The 17,021-nt window shown below is 39.4% G+C and overlaps 2 protein-coding genes across 7 annotated transcripts in view; both read right to left on the bottom strand.

The window, feature by feature from the left end:
* LOC114549038 (cadherin-7) overlaps window positions 1–4,992 on the bottom strand; it is a 153,949-nt gene extending 148,957 nt beyond the window's left edge. For 2 of the 4 annotated variants that reach the window (XM_028569147.1, XM_028569146.1), the window contains exons 1-2: window positions 4,498–4,992; window positions 3,479–3,594 (exon numbers count right to left, since the gene is read on the bottom strand). The gene's annotated coding sequence lies outside the window, so the exon portion shown is untranslated. The remainder of the gene's footprint in view (window positions 1–3,478; window positions 3,595–4,497) is intronic. The other 2 variants (XM_028569149.1, XM_028569148.1) reach the window with 1 other exon arrangement.
* Window positions 4,993–9,189: 4,197 nt separating this feature from the next.
* On the bottom strand, window positions 9,190–15,856 carry LOC114549444 (inositol monophosphatase 1). 3 transcript variants are annotated; one of them, XM_028569756.1, is made up of 10 exons: window positions 15,693–15,856; window positions 15,141–15,194; window positions 13,243–13,327; window positions 12,951–13,090; window positions 12,749–12,853; window positions 12,267–12,312; window positions 12,069–12,177; window positions 11,535–11,643; window positions 9,485–9,638; window positions 9,190–9,318 (listed from the first exon to the last, which is right to left on the bottom strand). In XM_028569756.1, the coding sequence occupies exons 3-10, from the start codon at window positions 13,303–13,305 to the stop codon at window positions 9,190–9,192; spliced, it is 855 nt and encodes a 284-aa protein (XP_028425557.1). In that variant the 5' UTR covers window positions 13,306–13,327; window positions 15,141–15,194; window positions 15,693–15,856. The 3 variants fall into 3 exon arrangements, with proteins under 3 accessions (XP_028425557.1, XP_028425556.1, XP_028425555.1); XM_028569755.1 differs by lacking the exon at window positions 15,693–15,856 and having other exon boundaries at window positions 9,252–9,318; window positions 9,487–9,638; window positions 15,141–15,205; XM_028569754.1 differs by lacking the exons at window positions 15,141–15,194; window positions 15,693–15,856 and adding an exon at window positions 13,788–13,868 and having other exon boundaries at window positions 9,252–9,318; window positions 9,487–9,638.
* Window positions 15,857–17,021: the final 1,165 nt, after the last annotated feature.

Below are 17,021 nucleotides of genomic sequence, written 5' to 3' on the forward strand. Positions count from 1 at the left end.
TCTAAGTTTTAGTAGTAACTTCTTGGTCTGGCTCCAACCACTGTTTTTCAATTCCCCCCTCTATAAAAAGGTACAGTTTCCTTTGTAAAGGCATACTAACACTTAACAATGAAATATGATGGAGGATCTGTCAACCTGGTCCCTCTTTGCTTGTCAGGATGATGCATGATGCAGCATAAAAAGTGGAGTTGAAATGCTTAGTCACTCACTTAATTAGCTGATCAACAGAAAGTTATTCAGCAACTATTTAAATCATCAATACAATCGATTTCAGTTATTGTTCAAGCAGCAATGCCATACTTATGACCGCCTCAGGTCCTCAAATGTTAGAATTTGCTGCTTCCTATTAGCTTAAATTATAATAAAATGAATATCTTTGGTTGGACAAAACAAGACATATGAGAACATAACATTGTCTTTATTGATTATGTTTATAGGCTACAACAAATTTACAAAAGCAAGGAAATGTAATACTGACTAGATTACATTTTCTATTCAAATGTTGTCAATTGACATATCGGGCGATACACTGACACTAATTTATTCTCCTCCAAAACACTACATATAAATAAATATATGGTTCTGCTGCACTGCTAGCAAAGCATGGACAAGTTTGTTAAAGGACTGCCAGGTAAACGTAAAGCAGACGATGAAGCTATACTAAAATATGAAAATATTTGTATCTACAAAAGGGGGGCCCTGCAAAAAAAGTTTGGGATCCACTGGGTTAGGGAAAGGACATAGTCTGGTTAATTAGACAAAATAGCTGCACTGACTTGAGACATAATGTGTTTATTAAACATGTAACTGAGCCAAGAATGATTTTGTTGCTTAAACAACAGACACTAACTAACTAAACTAGGATTCTGGTATCAAACCTGCTTTCCACCCGACAACCTCACCATGATTTCAGTGCGGTACTCCAGTGCATTTTACAATCTTTTCTGATTATTCATAGAGCAAACAGTTATAAGATTCATCGATAATAAGAAAGATCATCATTTGCAGCCCTAATAGAGAGTAGGGGCGTTGAAAGGAATCATCCGCATCGATCGATTGGGATGCGGACGTAGACGATTCTGCATCGATGCAGTGACAGACCATAACCGATTATTGCCTTCTGATGTTGCTTGTTGACATTCTGGTCGCTGCTTTTTGTTTTTTGGCCTTTTGTCTGTTGTGTTCAGACTCCACTCAGGAAGTTTCTTTTTTTAAGAGCAGATACAATAAAAAGGGGAGTTTATACTGCTTGAATTTGTCAATGAAATCCATGTGTAGCAATGAACCGAAAGATTTAAATATATATGAATAGTATATATATATATATATATAAATATAATGTATATATATATATATATATATATAAATATATATAAATATAAATTATATATATATATATAAAATATAAATTATATATATATATAAATATAAATTATATATATATATATATATATATATATATTTTTTTTTTTTTTTTTTTTTTTTTTTTTTTTAACGACCACCTTGTTCAATTTTTTTTGTCTGTTCAAAAATATAAAACAATAAAAAGTTGATCTAAAAAAAAAAGGGTGAGGCTATTTGCACCCCTGGTACAATTAGCAGTAAATGCTATGTGTACCCTGGTGCAATTAGAAGTGATATTCGTACCCTGGTGCAATTAGAAATGAATGCTATTCATACCCCGCCGGTGCACAAAGCAATGTGTTCTATTAATACCCCGTGTGGTACAAATATCAATGTATGCTAATTGCACCCCTGTGCATTTACAGTACCTTGGCATATATTTACACACAGTTATCCATACTACTCATGTGTTACACCTTTTTGGAATATTATCACCCTGACATTCTTACCCTAACCATAACCAATCCCACTCCTCTTGCCTAAACCTAACCAACCCAACCAGAGCAGGCATATTCATGAGTCTTCCCCTACCACCCTGCAAAATTACATGCAAATTATCCAATCCAAAATTACAAAATCAAGATCACCTCACAGGGGAACCTAGCAGTTCTTTCAGGAAGTTGAACAACTGTTTACCACTTGCTTTCTTCAAGCCTCGGTTGCTAGGTAACCGTACCGTATACAAAAAATAGATACTAACTAACAAACCAACGGTTGTATGCTTTCACTGAAGACAGAAAGCGCAACTGTAGTATCCATTTTCCGCTAGAAATTAAATTGTTTTAAACTTTAGAGACAAAACTTCCCTAATATGCCAGTTTCTGCGGTCATGGAAGATGAACGTCCGCCATGATTTTGGTGCACGCGAGCAACGTGTTTTTGTTGTTACGTCACAGGGTGTAAATAGCTCAGCTGTGTGGCCGTGGCTATTCGTACCGGGGGTGCAAATAGACACACCGGAAAAAAAAAAAAGAGGGAGCACAAAACGTCGGCAACATTAAAGAACGGCTTGTTTATTGCTAAGGCCACAGGGATAAAATTAAATGATTTATTAAAAATGTAATAACAATAACTTATAACAATAACTTATTTCACCAGTAAATTCCTGTTAACGACAAAAACAACCAATGGATGGGAAAAGGGTATTTTACAATAACTTTAAATGCAGCACTACCTACTCCAGCTGCCAGCTAACGTTACCTGCTCTCGAGTGTAGTGTTAACTAGCGTCCCGTGCGGCGATGTTTCAGTTGCCTCTAACGTCCGTTTTCGGAAGCATCAGAGAGAAGCGCAGGCATTTAAGTGGCACCTAAATAAGGCACCGAAATCCCCTTTGCTATTCGGTCCGGTAGCTAACGGTCGTTAAGGCAACTGCTTAACCCCCCCCAATAAAAACTCTTCGGATCCACACGATTCACGTGGATGACATTTTCCCATTCAAAATGGCGATTTTCGCCAAAAAGCGACTAGTTTGCAGGTATGCCTAATAGAGAGGTACATTTCAGCTGTATCCAGAGAAAGCTCCAGTGCTCTGAATGCTTTACGTTGGCCTCAGTCATAGAACGAAAGCATCAACAGGCGATGCAGCATCCTCAATACTCATGGCACCAACTCTGCTTAAATGCTTTAATATTAGGCTAGGTCCACACAGTATCACCTCTGTACACCTCAGCTGCTCAGCTGGCTGAAGGAGTAAAGAATAGAAAAAAGGATGGGCGGACCTCCAGACAGATCAAACCTGCTGTTGACTCAATCTAACAAAGAGCACTAAGGGATTAAAACGTATAAAAAGGCCTTTCTTTAACTTTTTCGGTTCAGTTTTAATAACAATTCAAATATGAATATATGTTTATCTGTGTATCAGGTTGATTTGCAGAAGTGATAAAAAAAAACGTATAAGTTCTATTTCTGTTTAATCCTCGCCTGGTCCAACTTAAACTGCTACAGGTCAGAGGCATGTTCAAGATTTTGATTGAATCCGACAGGACCTAAAAGAACCTGAAAAGCACCTGATAACATGAGCCTCACAAACTGAACCTTCAGCCAGGCAATCAAAACACCAATAAAATACTCACTTGGCTTAATCTTGGTAGAGATTGTAGCGGTTACAGTATTTGGGCAAGGACAGCTATGCCTGCTACTGATTTTTAGCCAGACTCCGTAGACAACATGTGCCGGGGGAGAAAAGTTCCTGCAAGTAACAACATTCTTGGGATAATCAAACAAACTTGACAATGGGAGTACAGTTGAATGCAATTTACTGATCACTATAAGTTTTAACTACTTTGTCTCGGACATGGTTTCTGATCACATTTCCTAAAATGAGTGTCTGTGCCTAGTTTCTGTTCAGACTTTTGTGTGTGCATTTCTTTGGCATCTTGAATTAGTGTTAGATAGGTCCTTCAGTTCAGGCACTCATTTCTACTTTTTAGTTGCACTTATACCTGCCGTTTTATTTCTGTGCTAACGCTGTTCTCAGTTGTACATGCAATAAAAAAAAAAATGTGACTGTGCAATACGGTCAATACATTTTATTATTTTAATATTTATTCTCTTTAATTATATGCACTATTGTGCGTTTATCTGTGTCTTCTACTTTTCCTCTCATCCCTTGCTGCTGCAACAGTGTAAATGTCCACATTGTGGGATTAATAAAGGATTTTGATCTTGAAATAGCCATTTCAAACCTGATGCTCTGTGAACTCAAATAATTCATCTGTATGTTGTAATAAATGTAAATACTGTTTAGACTCGTTTAGGTTGGCTGGCCCTCTGGCATGTCCTCTATTGGTTATTTAATATGCGTAAAGACTTGAGAGAAGGTTTTTGACACTATACAAATATCTCTTACAATCTTTGGTAACAGGTAAAACGTTACTTTAACCATTCCATGCCATCAATAATTACAGCAGGGACCTGCTCAAATAATTCAGTGTACACAGTGGTATTTTTGGATGGAAAAAAATGGTGGTTGCATCTCAACCAACGTCACTTTGGAGAGATGCAAAACCGGAAATTACACAATTTGACATAATGCGCTACTTCACATTTCCCACACAGTTTAACACAGGTGAAAATCCGACTGGGCACATACCTGTTGGTATGCGCTGTCAGTTTGGGTAGTTGGTTTTGCTGAGCAAGTAGAACTTTACCGCGTTGTCTTGCTGCTTTTCTGTTTGGTCAGCTCTCTCAGAAGGATGCTTGGTCCTGAAATCCTGTTCGTAACCAGTTACCATCCTCTTTTTGATTATTGACACACACGGGAAGCGAAATGCGTCTTCTTTGACAAGCTAACGTTAGCAGTTAGCCGTTTTGTTCTGGAGAACACTCCACGTTAGCTAAATCAATTATATTATGTTTACCAAAGGTTTGCCTTATAACAATATCCCGCTGCTGATATGCACCGAGGTTTTTAATCTTTAAATTGTCTTTAAAAGACGGATTTAAAACGTGTGCTGTAGAATATGGCTAGCTAGATAATCCAAATCGTTAACGGTGGCCGCACTTAACGTTACTAACTTCTCTAACGAACGAAAGACAACTACGAGAGCAGCCCGTGGCAAACAGCCAATCAGCTTGCAGCTTGACAAAAGGCAATCACCTTTGAGCATGCGTATTGTTGTTTTCCCACACTCACTTGAGCAAGCCTGGGGAAATCAAAACGCGATTTTAAAACACTGATTTAAATCGTAGCATAATGATAAATAACCGCAGCAACCTAGTTTTTTTTATGTCATGCAATAATCCAGAATTATATTAATTTCTAAATTACTCAGTAGCTAGTCAGTAGCCTACCACTGAACCCCATTTTTCGGCTGCCAGCCCAGCAGGTGAAACTGTCCACAAGGATGCACAGTGTTTATTAATATACAATATTTGTCAATGATTATGACTTCATTAAAGATTCATCCTAACTGATGTGTATTATCAATTAATGAATGATTAAAAACACATACTTTTACATTTAATTATGAGCAGATCCTGTACCCATACAATGTGTTAAAACATGTATTAAAAGTTTTTTTAAGTCTTTTTTTTATATTATATTGTCAGTCACTCATCCATTCATCCATCATTTGCTTGACATGGGGAGAAATGCATTAATAAACATTTGAAAATGTCCATTAATAGGATTACAACTGTAATATGGTTTTGAGCCAGTGTTATTAATTAATGATTTATACATTGCTTATAAATACATAATCAGAGATTGAAATAACGTGTTGCTATTTAATATCAAAAATAGTGGAATGTTTTCTATAAAAAAAATATTATTCGGTAGTATATAAAACCATCTGTTTTGTTTTGGGAAGCTATGTTGCTATGCTAATGTTATCAAAATACAAGTCTTAACTACACTCTCACTTTGCATCCCTTCACAATAAAACGAGCGTGAGAACTGGTACACGTTAAATTACGTATTTACTATTGAGATAGTTAAAAAGAGTAGCCTGACGTGGTCATACCATGGATGTATTAAGAGATCATACTCAGCTTCTGGTCAGAATATGAACTTCCCGACCTTGAATGTTGTGGGCGGGGCTAAATTCGGCTGGCATCCAGGCTAAGTAAATTCACTCAGTAAATTCAACTGTTTAACTATCACGTTCAAATGTCTTTGGATTATAAAATGGTTAGGATTAAGGGAAAAGAAAACACTGATAGTTCCGAATAAATATGCTGCATTGACTTTTATGAACTTGTGTGTTGTCTGTGGCATTTACTGTATTGTCCTACAAGGCAAATTTCAGCCATCTGGTACTCCGGGCAAGTTCAAGCAAATGTTAAGATGTAGCTACTGTATTTGCAACTATTATCTGGCCCCGTTCTACTGCAACACATTATTTCATCCCATTCCCTGTACATTATAATAAAAAAGAGCTTCAGATTACTCAATGTGCTCAGATGCTCAAAGTGCTGTGGAATTACAATTAGAATTAGACAAACATCTCTTTTAGGACATCACACAAATCATCATACACTACAGCAGCGGCAGGTGTATAGTGAGATAATTGTACAATGAAATTGCAGTTATTTATGTTTCAAAGGCACCAGTTCAAACACTCCTCATCCCCCCCCACCCCAACCTCCTGCTGTTTATTGCTGCTGCTGTTGTTGTTGTTCCTGCTGTTTGTGTTGCAGCTGCTCCGCGGTTGCTGTTCGCTTTCGCTCACAAGCTTGTTCCTCCACCTTTGGGTTCTTCATCATCGACCGATCTCATAGCCAGCAGTTAATTTACAGATCAGATTAACAAGAGCAGACATGAAAAATGACCTCATCTCTTGGGTGGGTTCCTATTGTGACGCTAGAAAAGGTGTTGATAAATAATGAAAAGACTTCGGAGCATGCAGTCGATCTCTAATACAGTCCACAATACAAACTTCTAATACTTCTTCTAAAAAGAATACTGCATGCTCAACCAACCAATGTAAAATGAGAGAGCATCCTGAACATCCCATCTAATTGCTGATGCATTACTGGCCTCTAGTGGTGGACAGTAATATGAGAGTAATAAATTGAGTAAACAGCAATAATGCTGAAATAGAGGCTCTCGGGCAATATGGTGATGTTGATCACTTCAACGTTGAATTCACTATGTGCCAAAGACTGTGGCCTCTAATGAGGGTAATCACCCCGGCAGAATTCCACTCCATTCCGTCTGATAATTACACATTAGCAGTGTTTGGAACGTTACTTTACTACTTGTTCAAAAAAGTAACTGAGTTAGTAACTGAATTACTCTATAATAAAAGTAACTCGTTACCAGGGAAAGTAACTATTTGCGTTACTTTAAAAAAAAAAAAAAAGTTGCTATATGTCAAAGAATTTGGATTTTTTTTTAGCAGTTTTCACAAGTCAGTTGAAATGAGTAGAACAGACAGGTGTTTAACGTACATAACTTTCGATATTTATTGCACGTCGACAGACAGCAAGAGATTTATCCTGCACTTCAAGTATTATCTTTGTAAGTAAAGTAAACAGTTACACCATATAAACTTATATGACACATATGCTTTTAACACCTGCCTGTCATGCGGTTGACTTCAGCCTGTGTCATAGGTTTTTGTTGTGAGGCAGAAAGATCTAGCTTTTGCTGCTTGGAGGACTTTGCTCCGAGTCCTTGCTAGTGGATGGCGAGCTATCATCTGTGGTGGAGGTATCGCTGGTTTCGGCCACTTTGTAGATGCGTGTGTCGTTGTGAGATGCTTCATTAAATTAGAGTTGCTTATAACGGATGTCGACAAAGTCTTCGCTCCTGAACATAATGTACACATGCACGTTCTTGCCTTTGACCACAATTAATTTGAAGTAGTGCATATCTCCACCTGGAAAATGCCAACTTTTCATCGGATTGCTCCTGACTCGCCATCTCTGCCTAATCTGTTTACCTGTTGTGTGTGTGGCGCGTGTGCTGGCATGTGTGTAAAAACACTGGCTCTGATTGGCTACCATGAAACATGACTCTGCCTTAGCCAATCATAAACGCTTACCTCGTTATTAACCCACCTCCTCAGTAGCTGTTAGCAAGGGATGCGTTCGGATTACACAGTTTATTCAATCAATGCATAGTAACGCACCGCATTTAACGTCCAGTAACGTTAACGGCGTTGTAACGACGGGAAAAGTAATTAGTTAGATTACCCAGTTACTGAAAAAATAACTCCGTTTCCTAACGTCGTTCTTTTAAACGGCGTTATTCCAAACACTGCACATTAGAGTCACATCAGACAGGAGGAGAGATACCTTCAGTGATTGGGAATCCAGTCAAAATAATCATCTGTCTCAGAACAGCTTCATTCTAAAACAGAGTTCAAAATTGGGTAAAATTAAACCAAAACAAACATCTGGATGTGGGTCTACATACTGAATGATTCATATCTAATGCAAGGTTAAATACTTAGCTACAGACAAGAATGTGAGCAAAATTACAATATGCTGGTATAAAAAAGTGTAAAATTTGCAGCCGTTTCCCACCTCAATCAGTATTTTTGATCACAAAATAAATCACAGAAGAGTAATCAAATGTAACCTGGAGGTCTAGCCTGGTTGACACCAGACGTCTCAGTTGTAATGGAGAAGGGTCTGGGCAAGCTTCATTCACAACCCATTTCCAAAGGGGCGTCACCAACGCACGCCGCTCAAATGCCTCTGGGCCAATTGGATAGTCCTTCAACCAATCAGACCAACGATCCGGGTGATGTAGCGGGTTGCTGCGCTTTGGTGGCCGTCATGTTGAATGTAAACAAAAAGCTGCTTGCTGTCGCTGCGCTAACGTCATCGTGTAAAGCCCGCCTCAACGGTTGTGATTGGTGCCTCGATTTGGAAAAATTGGAAATCGGCTTGAATGGGCTCTTTGCCAGACTTCTCAAATTTGCCCAAAGTTCATCAGGGTTTTCCCAGGCTAGTGGAGGTCGCTGAAATTGGAGACTGAATTGAAATGATTTCCTTTGGTTAAAAAAGTGCAGCCGATGGGGCGGCCTTTACTTCCCCCAGTAAGAGCGTTCACCCCATGAGTCCTGCAGCAGTGCAAGGTTCGAATCCGACTTGCTGCCCTTTGCTGCGTGTCATCCCCCATCTCTCTCCCCCTTTCATGTCTATCTACTTTCAGATAAAGGGAAAAGCCCCAAAAAATAATCTTTATTAAAAAAATAAATGCAAATTCAAAGACAATCAGTAGTAATTACAGCACAGAAACTTTATATTTCAACATACAGCAACTGGCTGGACTAGACTCCTCTTGTACTCATAAAAAAAAATTTAAAAAATAAAACACATTTGGATATTGTCATTTCTTCTGTATCGGAGCGTCGTCCCTCACCACTTGGAATATTTCAATTTCCTTGATGATCCGATCAGCAATAACCTTGTTGTTTGCTGAAACCATCCTTCGAGACATCAAATCAAACGGCCCCCCCTAAATTGCCAAACAAAGCCTTTATTAGGAGGGGTTTCACCCAAAAACAAACCCTGCTTTTAGTATTTATCACCTCCTTCCTTTATTTAGGTTTGCAAGACTTTGCACTCAGGTTAATGCTGCATAATCACTTGATGTTCATGTGATCAGATTTGAAAGCATACACACCATCAACATCCAGCACTAGTCCGCCGGCTTCTTTGACTATAACCGCTCCAGCAGCAACGTCCCAGCAATGGATCCCAATCTCAAAGAAGGCCTCCGACGCCCCCGACGCCACCAGACACATGTTAGTGGCAGCTGTCCCTGACCCACGCAGCCTGTCGGGACACAGCAGTTGGAGATGAATGAATACAAATAGGCAACACTGTCCTACAGAAAGGCAGCAAACAGTAACTATAGATGGAGGGTGGTGGACAAAAAAGGGTTTAAAATGTCCAGGCTGGCCAGAAAAGGGAGCATATGTTCCCAGGGTCCTATGTTTCCCTGCTCAATAACCTCCTAATATGACATATTAAATGTAAATGGACTAGATTTATATAGCGCTTTAAGTCTCAACGACTACTCAATGCGCCTTAATGGAGAAATCCGGCGCAAAATGAACCTAGGGGTAAATAACAAGTGTACGGAGTTGACCGTTCTCTGCGATATTTTTTCATGCTAATCAAATGTGACCAGTTTTAGCGCAAACTGCTAATTAGCTTATAACGCTAGTCGTCGGGGCACGGGTAAAGTAAAAAGAAATCTCTATTTCTGTACCACTAACAAGGCTCAAAATAGCACCACACTTCCACGGTAGAACAAGGAGGGTCCCTACATGTAAACCGAAGCATTGAGAACTTTGTAAGTGTACAGACAGTTTATTAAAAAGATAGTTTACAAAGACAGTACCGTTCGCATATACAGGCAGGTGCCATCTTGGGAAAACAGTCACGACCAGTCGATTGATGAACGCCGTGTAACCAGTAACATAGCTCAAGCACGGCGTTCGTCGTTCAACTGGTCATGACTGTCTTTTTACTTTACCCTTGCCCCGACGACTAGCTTTATGAGCTAATTAGCAGTATGCGCTAAAACTGGTCACATTTGATTAGCATGAAAACATATCCCAGAGAACGGTTGACTCGGTTATTAACCCCTAGGTTCATTTTGCGCCGGCTTTCTCCTTCAACAGAGTACAGGAACCATTCACACACATTAATACACTGTGGCCGAGGCTGCGATACAAGGTGCCACCTGCTCATCAGATAAACATTCACACACATTTTCACGCAGCATCGGGAGCAATTCAGGGTTCAGTGTTTTGACCAAGGACACTTCGACCGACAGGGACTGCAGGGCCAGGGATCAAACCACCCAACCTTCCAATGGACCTTTTTCACAGCAGACATTTTGACTTGTCATAGTAGGAAAAGCACAGCTGAAACTGATAACCTTAACGATGGCTCAATTCCATTAAGTGTCCCAGTAAGCTATTCCAGTGAGTCAGCATGAACAATACCAGGGCCTGTCCTAAGTGGAATGCCGCCATCATTAATGGTTTCGAATACATCTGTTCTTTTCCCACTATGGCATGTCAACATGTCTGCCGTGAAAAAGGTCTATTGGTAGGCGACCACTCCACCAGAGCCACAGTCGCTTTCAATGGGTTTTATGTTCTCAGCAATGTTTATTTTTTTCCCTAATTCAAATATTCAATGTATGTTTCCCTGGGTCAATATGTTGAAATCACCCAACTACAGCTTATAGCCAGTTATGTTATACTTGTTGAAACCTACGCCCCCAAGTTTGTGGGCAAGATATTTTTCTTGACTTTAGATACTGGTAACGCCACAGCAGCTGAGATTTTTACCACTCAAACTGCATTTGAAACATCCATATTCCTTTGCTCTTTTGCAATTAGAATGCTGAAGCTAGCCCTTACCAAACGCTGATAATCTTAGTTCATTTCAAGAGACATAGGATCCTGGGCACATAAGGATTCAGCTTTCTAGTTGGCAGTTTCTCTGTAAACAAAACAACAGCTTCTAATGCAAATTTTACGTGCTGTTTAAAAGAAATTAAACATTTCCAAGGCATGATCATTTTCAATATGGTAAAACGAATGCCAAAAAGTCAGATTCGGGACAAAAACATATTTGGTTGCTCTGTTTTGGCTTTGTAGGCCAGCACACAGCGTAATAACGAGTCAGTGTATGCATGTCAAGACCACTCACCCATGCACTGGGATGCGGAGGATCTTCTGCATGGTTGAGAAGATCTTGGTTACCTTTTCTATGCTCCTGTCAGTTCCATGCTCAGAGATGATAATGGACTTATTGATGTCTGCAATGACAGCATGCCAAAAGGGGTTATTATTATGAATAATTATAGGTGTGAGAGGGACTGTAAAGGTGCGCACACACACACACAAAAAAACAAACATGCACACACACACACACACACACACACACTCACACTCACACATACAGTTTCAGTCACCTCCACATTGAATGTGTATAACCTTTTTAATCTAGAGGATTCTGCTTGAATGCAGAAAAGTAAGTAGCCCTGAGGTTCTTGATGTGAAAGTGATGATTCTGTATGAATATGTTTCCACATACTAAATTTCAAAAGCAAAGCCAAGGATGACACACATTTGTGGTCAATGTAAAGCTTGCCTTGTGTTTATTCCTACTTTTTTTATTCATTCAAATATGCAAATAGTCCGAACTTCTGACTAGTATTGCACAGAAATATGACAGTGTTACCGTTTACATCGGACACCTTAATCGGTTCATCATTGCAGAAAGCTCCCTTCCCTTTCCTTGCTTTATACATCTTGTCTTCCAAGCAGCTGTACACCACACCAAACTCCAACTGAAAACAGACGTCATTATTTCAGCTTTCACATATTGTTCAGTGTGGATAAACTTCTTTTATTGACCCACTTGTTGGATTTGACATACCTCCTTATTGACAGCAAAGGCAATAGACACAGCCACGAACGGGAATCTGTGAATAAGTAGATTCATGTCCATCAGAACAGAGATGTGTGATTACATACTTTTTTCTTACCCTGTGCATCTAGGTATTTAAAAGCATTTAATAAATGATGGTTAAAACTATTCCTTGAGGTTTTAGGAAATAAGATTATTTGTTTTCTTGCCGAGATGAGAAAATCAATACCACTCTCAAGTCTGTCCCTTCAAAATAAATATGTAAGTGGAGCAAGCTAGCCTTGGCTGGCTGTTTCAACCCTGATTCCAGTCTTTATGATAAGCTAAGCTAACTGTCTCCTGGCTGTAGCTTCATATTAAGTAATAATAATAATAATAATAATGATAATGCTTCTTGTAATATCACAGCCGTTGAGTTTGGCCTGTTGGGTTTGATCAGGTTAAAGTAAATCCATAAACACAATTGTCCTTTAGCAACACTGACAACTTACCCATGCACGAAGTTGGTGGTGCCGTCCACAGGGACTATAATCCATGTAGGTTTGTCAGTTAAGATACATGGCTCCCCCTCTGCGACTGACTCTTCTCCAATGAAACTGCAGCACAGAAAAACCAATGACAAATATCAAAATATGACACAAACGGTACAAAAATGCATATGCAGGTGTGTGTGTGTTTGTGTGTGTGTCTCACCAGTGTGTGCCATTTCCAAATTGTTCTTTAAGAGACCCGATGATGATTTTCTCCACCCTCTCATCAGTCTGAGTGACAAGGTCTACAGCGCAGCTCTTTGTCTGGACCTTTATTTCATCCTCCCCGGCGTTCCTGATCACCTAAACAAATGGAATATTATTGGCACATGGTTAGGGATCATGATAAAGCAGGGCATAGTTCATGTTTTGATCATCACAATATCATCAAAAATATTCAAGACAATGTTGCAAACACCAGAGGAGAAATACATTCATAGATGGCTTTTACATACCGCTCCAGCAGCTCTTGCCACTTGAACAGCAAAGTCATATGCATTCTGCCATGGGTCAGCCATTATGTTTGTATGGGGTGGTTGCCTGTAAAATGAATAAAGCTTGTAAAAGTGTCATATGCCATTCGTGAGAAATGCAATAAACTTAAATAAATACAGAAGAATTAAAAGCTTTAATAAAAAAAAAAAGTCTCGTGTAAAAGGTGTTAACGGTGACTCTCTGAGGCACCCCGAAACAATACTGCTAATCCTGCATTCTTAACACACTACAACTTAATTTCATTAAAAAAACTATTTGTTATGTCATGCTTTAAAAACCAATGGCAGCCTATGTGATGAAAGAATAATTCAGATCCTTAACATAAGTAAAAGTACAAATACCACACTGTGAAAATACTCCAGTACCAGTATGTAAGTATTATCAGCAAAATGTACTTAAAGCAGTGGTAGGCACTTCATTTTTGGCATCGTTGGGCAGAAATTCCATAATATTCTTTCAGCATACTGTAATTCAAGAAGTCTGAGAGAAAACTAGACTTCCCTACCTCCTCTTGGCTCGGTTTTCAGGCTTCACAAAATCTAGCCGTCATGGGAGACTTTGGCCAATCACAGGTCATTTCAAAGACAGAGCGTTCCTATTGGCTGTTCTGCGCATGCATTGCCTGTGCGACAAAGAGGGGAGAGCTGCAGGAAGAGATCCCACTCTACTTCAAGTTCTGTGGATCTTTTTTTAACGATCTAAGCGCACGGTGTGAAGCGCCTGGCGCAGGTGCGTTTAGGGCGTGTCCAAATCCACTTTTGCAAGTTTGAAAAAAGAAAAAAGGGCCTGTGCGCCGTGCGCATGGTTTAAAAGGGTTGTACTTAGTGTCTTCATTAATTCATAGGTGTGTTTTGGGCGTAACATGAAGTAAACCAATCAGAGTGTCATCTCCCATTCCCTTTAAAAGCCAGGCGCGTTTTTACCTTGGTGCATTGCTATTATGATTGCGGATTTGCACCGTAATATTTTTATTTGTAATCTTTTGCATGTTTGTGTGCTGCTGCTGCGCTTCCCTGTGTGTGTGTGTGTGTGTGTGTGTACCAAGCATAGTGTCCATTTTACTAATTTGCTGTTAAAATAACAATGAAATGCTGCGTTATTGACTTTAGACCAGGTTTTTGTTGGTCAATGGCGCGATCACTTCCCGCTGCCTCAAGATAGCAATACGCCAAGAATGCACCTGAACACACCTCCCTGTAAGACCAGCACGCCCATGGGCGCAAAGATGGGTGCAGGTGCATTTGCTATTTAAACGACGTGGGCGCTGGACAGGAAATTGACAACTGCGTCGGTCTTAAAGTAGCAAAGACACTCGCGTCGGGCTTTGCGCTGCGCCGTGTGCAAGATAGGGCCCTTAAAGTATTTGTTTTGCTAATTTTAACAAATTTTCTCTCCCTATTGTTGGGTAGTTTAATCTACAGCAATGCATCATATTCTTTAAGATCATAAGTTTGTAGCGTTGCTGTCCTGTGAGAACCAGGTATCTCTAAGTCAACTTTTCATGGTGTCAGATAAACAGCCGTTTTCAGATTGGTGATGATTCATTTCCCAGCTGATCCAAGAGGGTTTTTAGAGTATTTCAAGTGTTTGTTTTTTTTGTTTTTTTTTAGCTAAAGAAGAAGGATAATTTTCATAACACATAAATGAGCATCCTTCAGTTTATCACAAACACACCTGAAGATACATGGTTTTCACTGGACAGGAAGGGTATGAGAAATTGCAATCTGAAAAGTACTAAAGCTGTCAGACAAATGTCAAAAGTAACAAACAATATTGCTTCTAAGATGGAGTAGAAGTATAACACTGCATAGAAAGGAAATACTCAAGTAGATTACATGTACCTAGAATTTGTACTTACAGTAAGTACAGTACTTGAGTGAATGTACTTTGCTTAATTCCACCACAGGTTAGTCTAATAGAAATAAAAAAAATACTGTTAAAATCACATTTAGTGTTTGTTGATGCTTTGTTGTTGTACATATTCAGTACATTACACCATATGCATTATCTCTGATATTACAAATGACGTGTGTCAGGGAAGTTGCTTATTTAAAAAAAAAAATACTTCATAATAATAATGTATACTTTATTAATCCTGCAAGGGGAAATTACAATGTTTACACACATGCTCAGTACTTATACGTGCACTAAAGTAGAGATGTCAGAGTGAGGGACCTGCTACTCTGACTTTGGTCCATATGGGGACTTAAACCAACAATCCTCTACTTCTAAACCCAACTCCCTACTGACTGAGCTACTGCCACCCCAATTCACTGGAGATGAATTACACAATAATGAGTTATCAGACAATTATTCATCCCCTATGATGATAAGCACACACCTGTACACCTTTCATGCACACACGTATCATCCATGCACTGCTATATGATAGAATGAAAAAAAACCTTACCTTGTCAAGTCAGCTGGGGCTGTCAAAGGCTTCTGCTGTTTCCTTTAAGAAACTTAACTTTAAATTCCCTCGGAGAGATGAAGCAAACTAAAAAAACAAAAGCTGACATGACAGAGTGGGAAATGTACTAGGAACGCCCTCACGTGTTTATAGCAACCTGAGGGCAAAAAAAAAACAAACAATCTCTGTCTAGGAAGGCACACCTGCAACCACATGATGCCACATTTATTTTACAGTGAGCGCATCGAAGGGCATCGGTGTCAGCAAGTGGAACATTTTAGATTTTCTTTGTGATTAAAAAAGACACACCCTGCTGCTGTGTCATGTCTGTGTCACATATGGACATTGAAATAGAGTGCAGCATGGAAAATCCCACAGTGTTGACGTCAGCTCACAAACCTCATAAATCAGATTTTGTGATGGCCAAACTCTTACATTTTTTGGAGACACAGGTGTAAATTACAGCTCCTGGCTTAGTTTTAACATGGGATCTGGCATGACTAACACTAGCTCCTGTGAGTTTTATATTTCCAGACAGTTTCACAGCTATTGAGCTTTGCTTTTATGTTCTTTTATTGTCTTCCACAAGTGAAAAATACTTTGAACGCTCCCCCTGGTGAGTCGCGTAGCATATGTGTGCATGGCATGCCTGTTTCTCACTGTGCAGGTCTTTGGGAAGATCCTAATGAACTTGATGAAAGTACATACTGTAGATACGAAGATCTAGATGTGTCTGTATCGACATTTATACATCAAAATGCTCATCATACAGACTGATCTCATAAAGTGGCAATTTGTATGCCAATTTGGCGTGTTATCAAGATGCACAATCGCTTTTTAGCGTGTTTATCAACGCCGTTTGGCCTCCATTGACCTACATTACGTGTGAATTATCGCCGTAGCGAGTAGTATGAAAGGACGTTTTAAACGTTTTTTTCGTGCAACGTTGTTCTTGCGATAGTACGGCACGTTCTCGCATATGCTTACATCTGCTGTATACAGCGTAGACATACACGTGGATAGCTCAAAATGCGTACAGATAACACACCATTTAGCTTTAGGAAAGTGGCGTGTATGTTTACGCAAAGTCATGATGCCATGTTGCATCATAACTGTTCATACATAAAAGAGTGCAGGTATCACATTTCAGTGTAAGGTGAGGTAACTTAAATGCTAATTATGTCTCGTTCTATGTGAGAGAATCAGGAGTTACTACAACTAATATCAAATAACAAGCCTGTGATAGCAGTTAAAAGTAGCCATTTTCACAGTTCAGGTCTAGGACACCACTACCAAAGATGCAGTACATGCGCAAATGTTTTGGCCCAA

Source organism: Perca flavescens, chromosome 22 (genome assembly GCF_004354835.1).
Source record: "Perca flavescens isolate YP-PL-M2 chromosome 22, PFLA_1.0, whole genome shotgun sequence".
In the NCBI taxonomy this organism is placed as follows: Eukaryota; Metazoa; Chordata; class Actinopteri; order Perciformes; family Percidae; genus Perca; species Perca flavescens.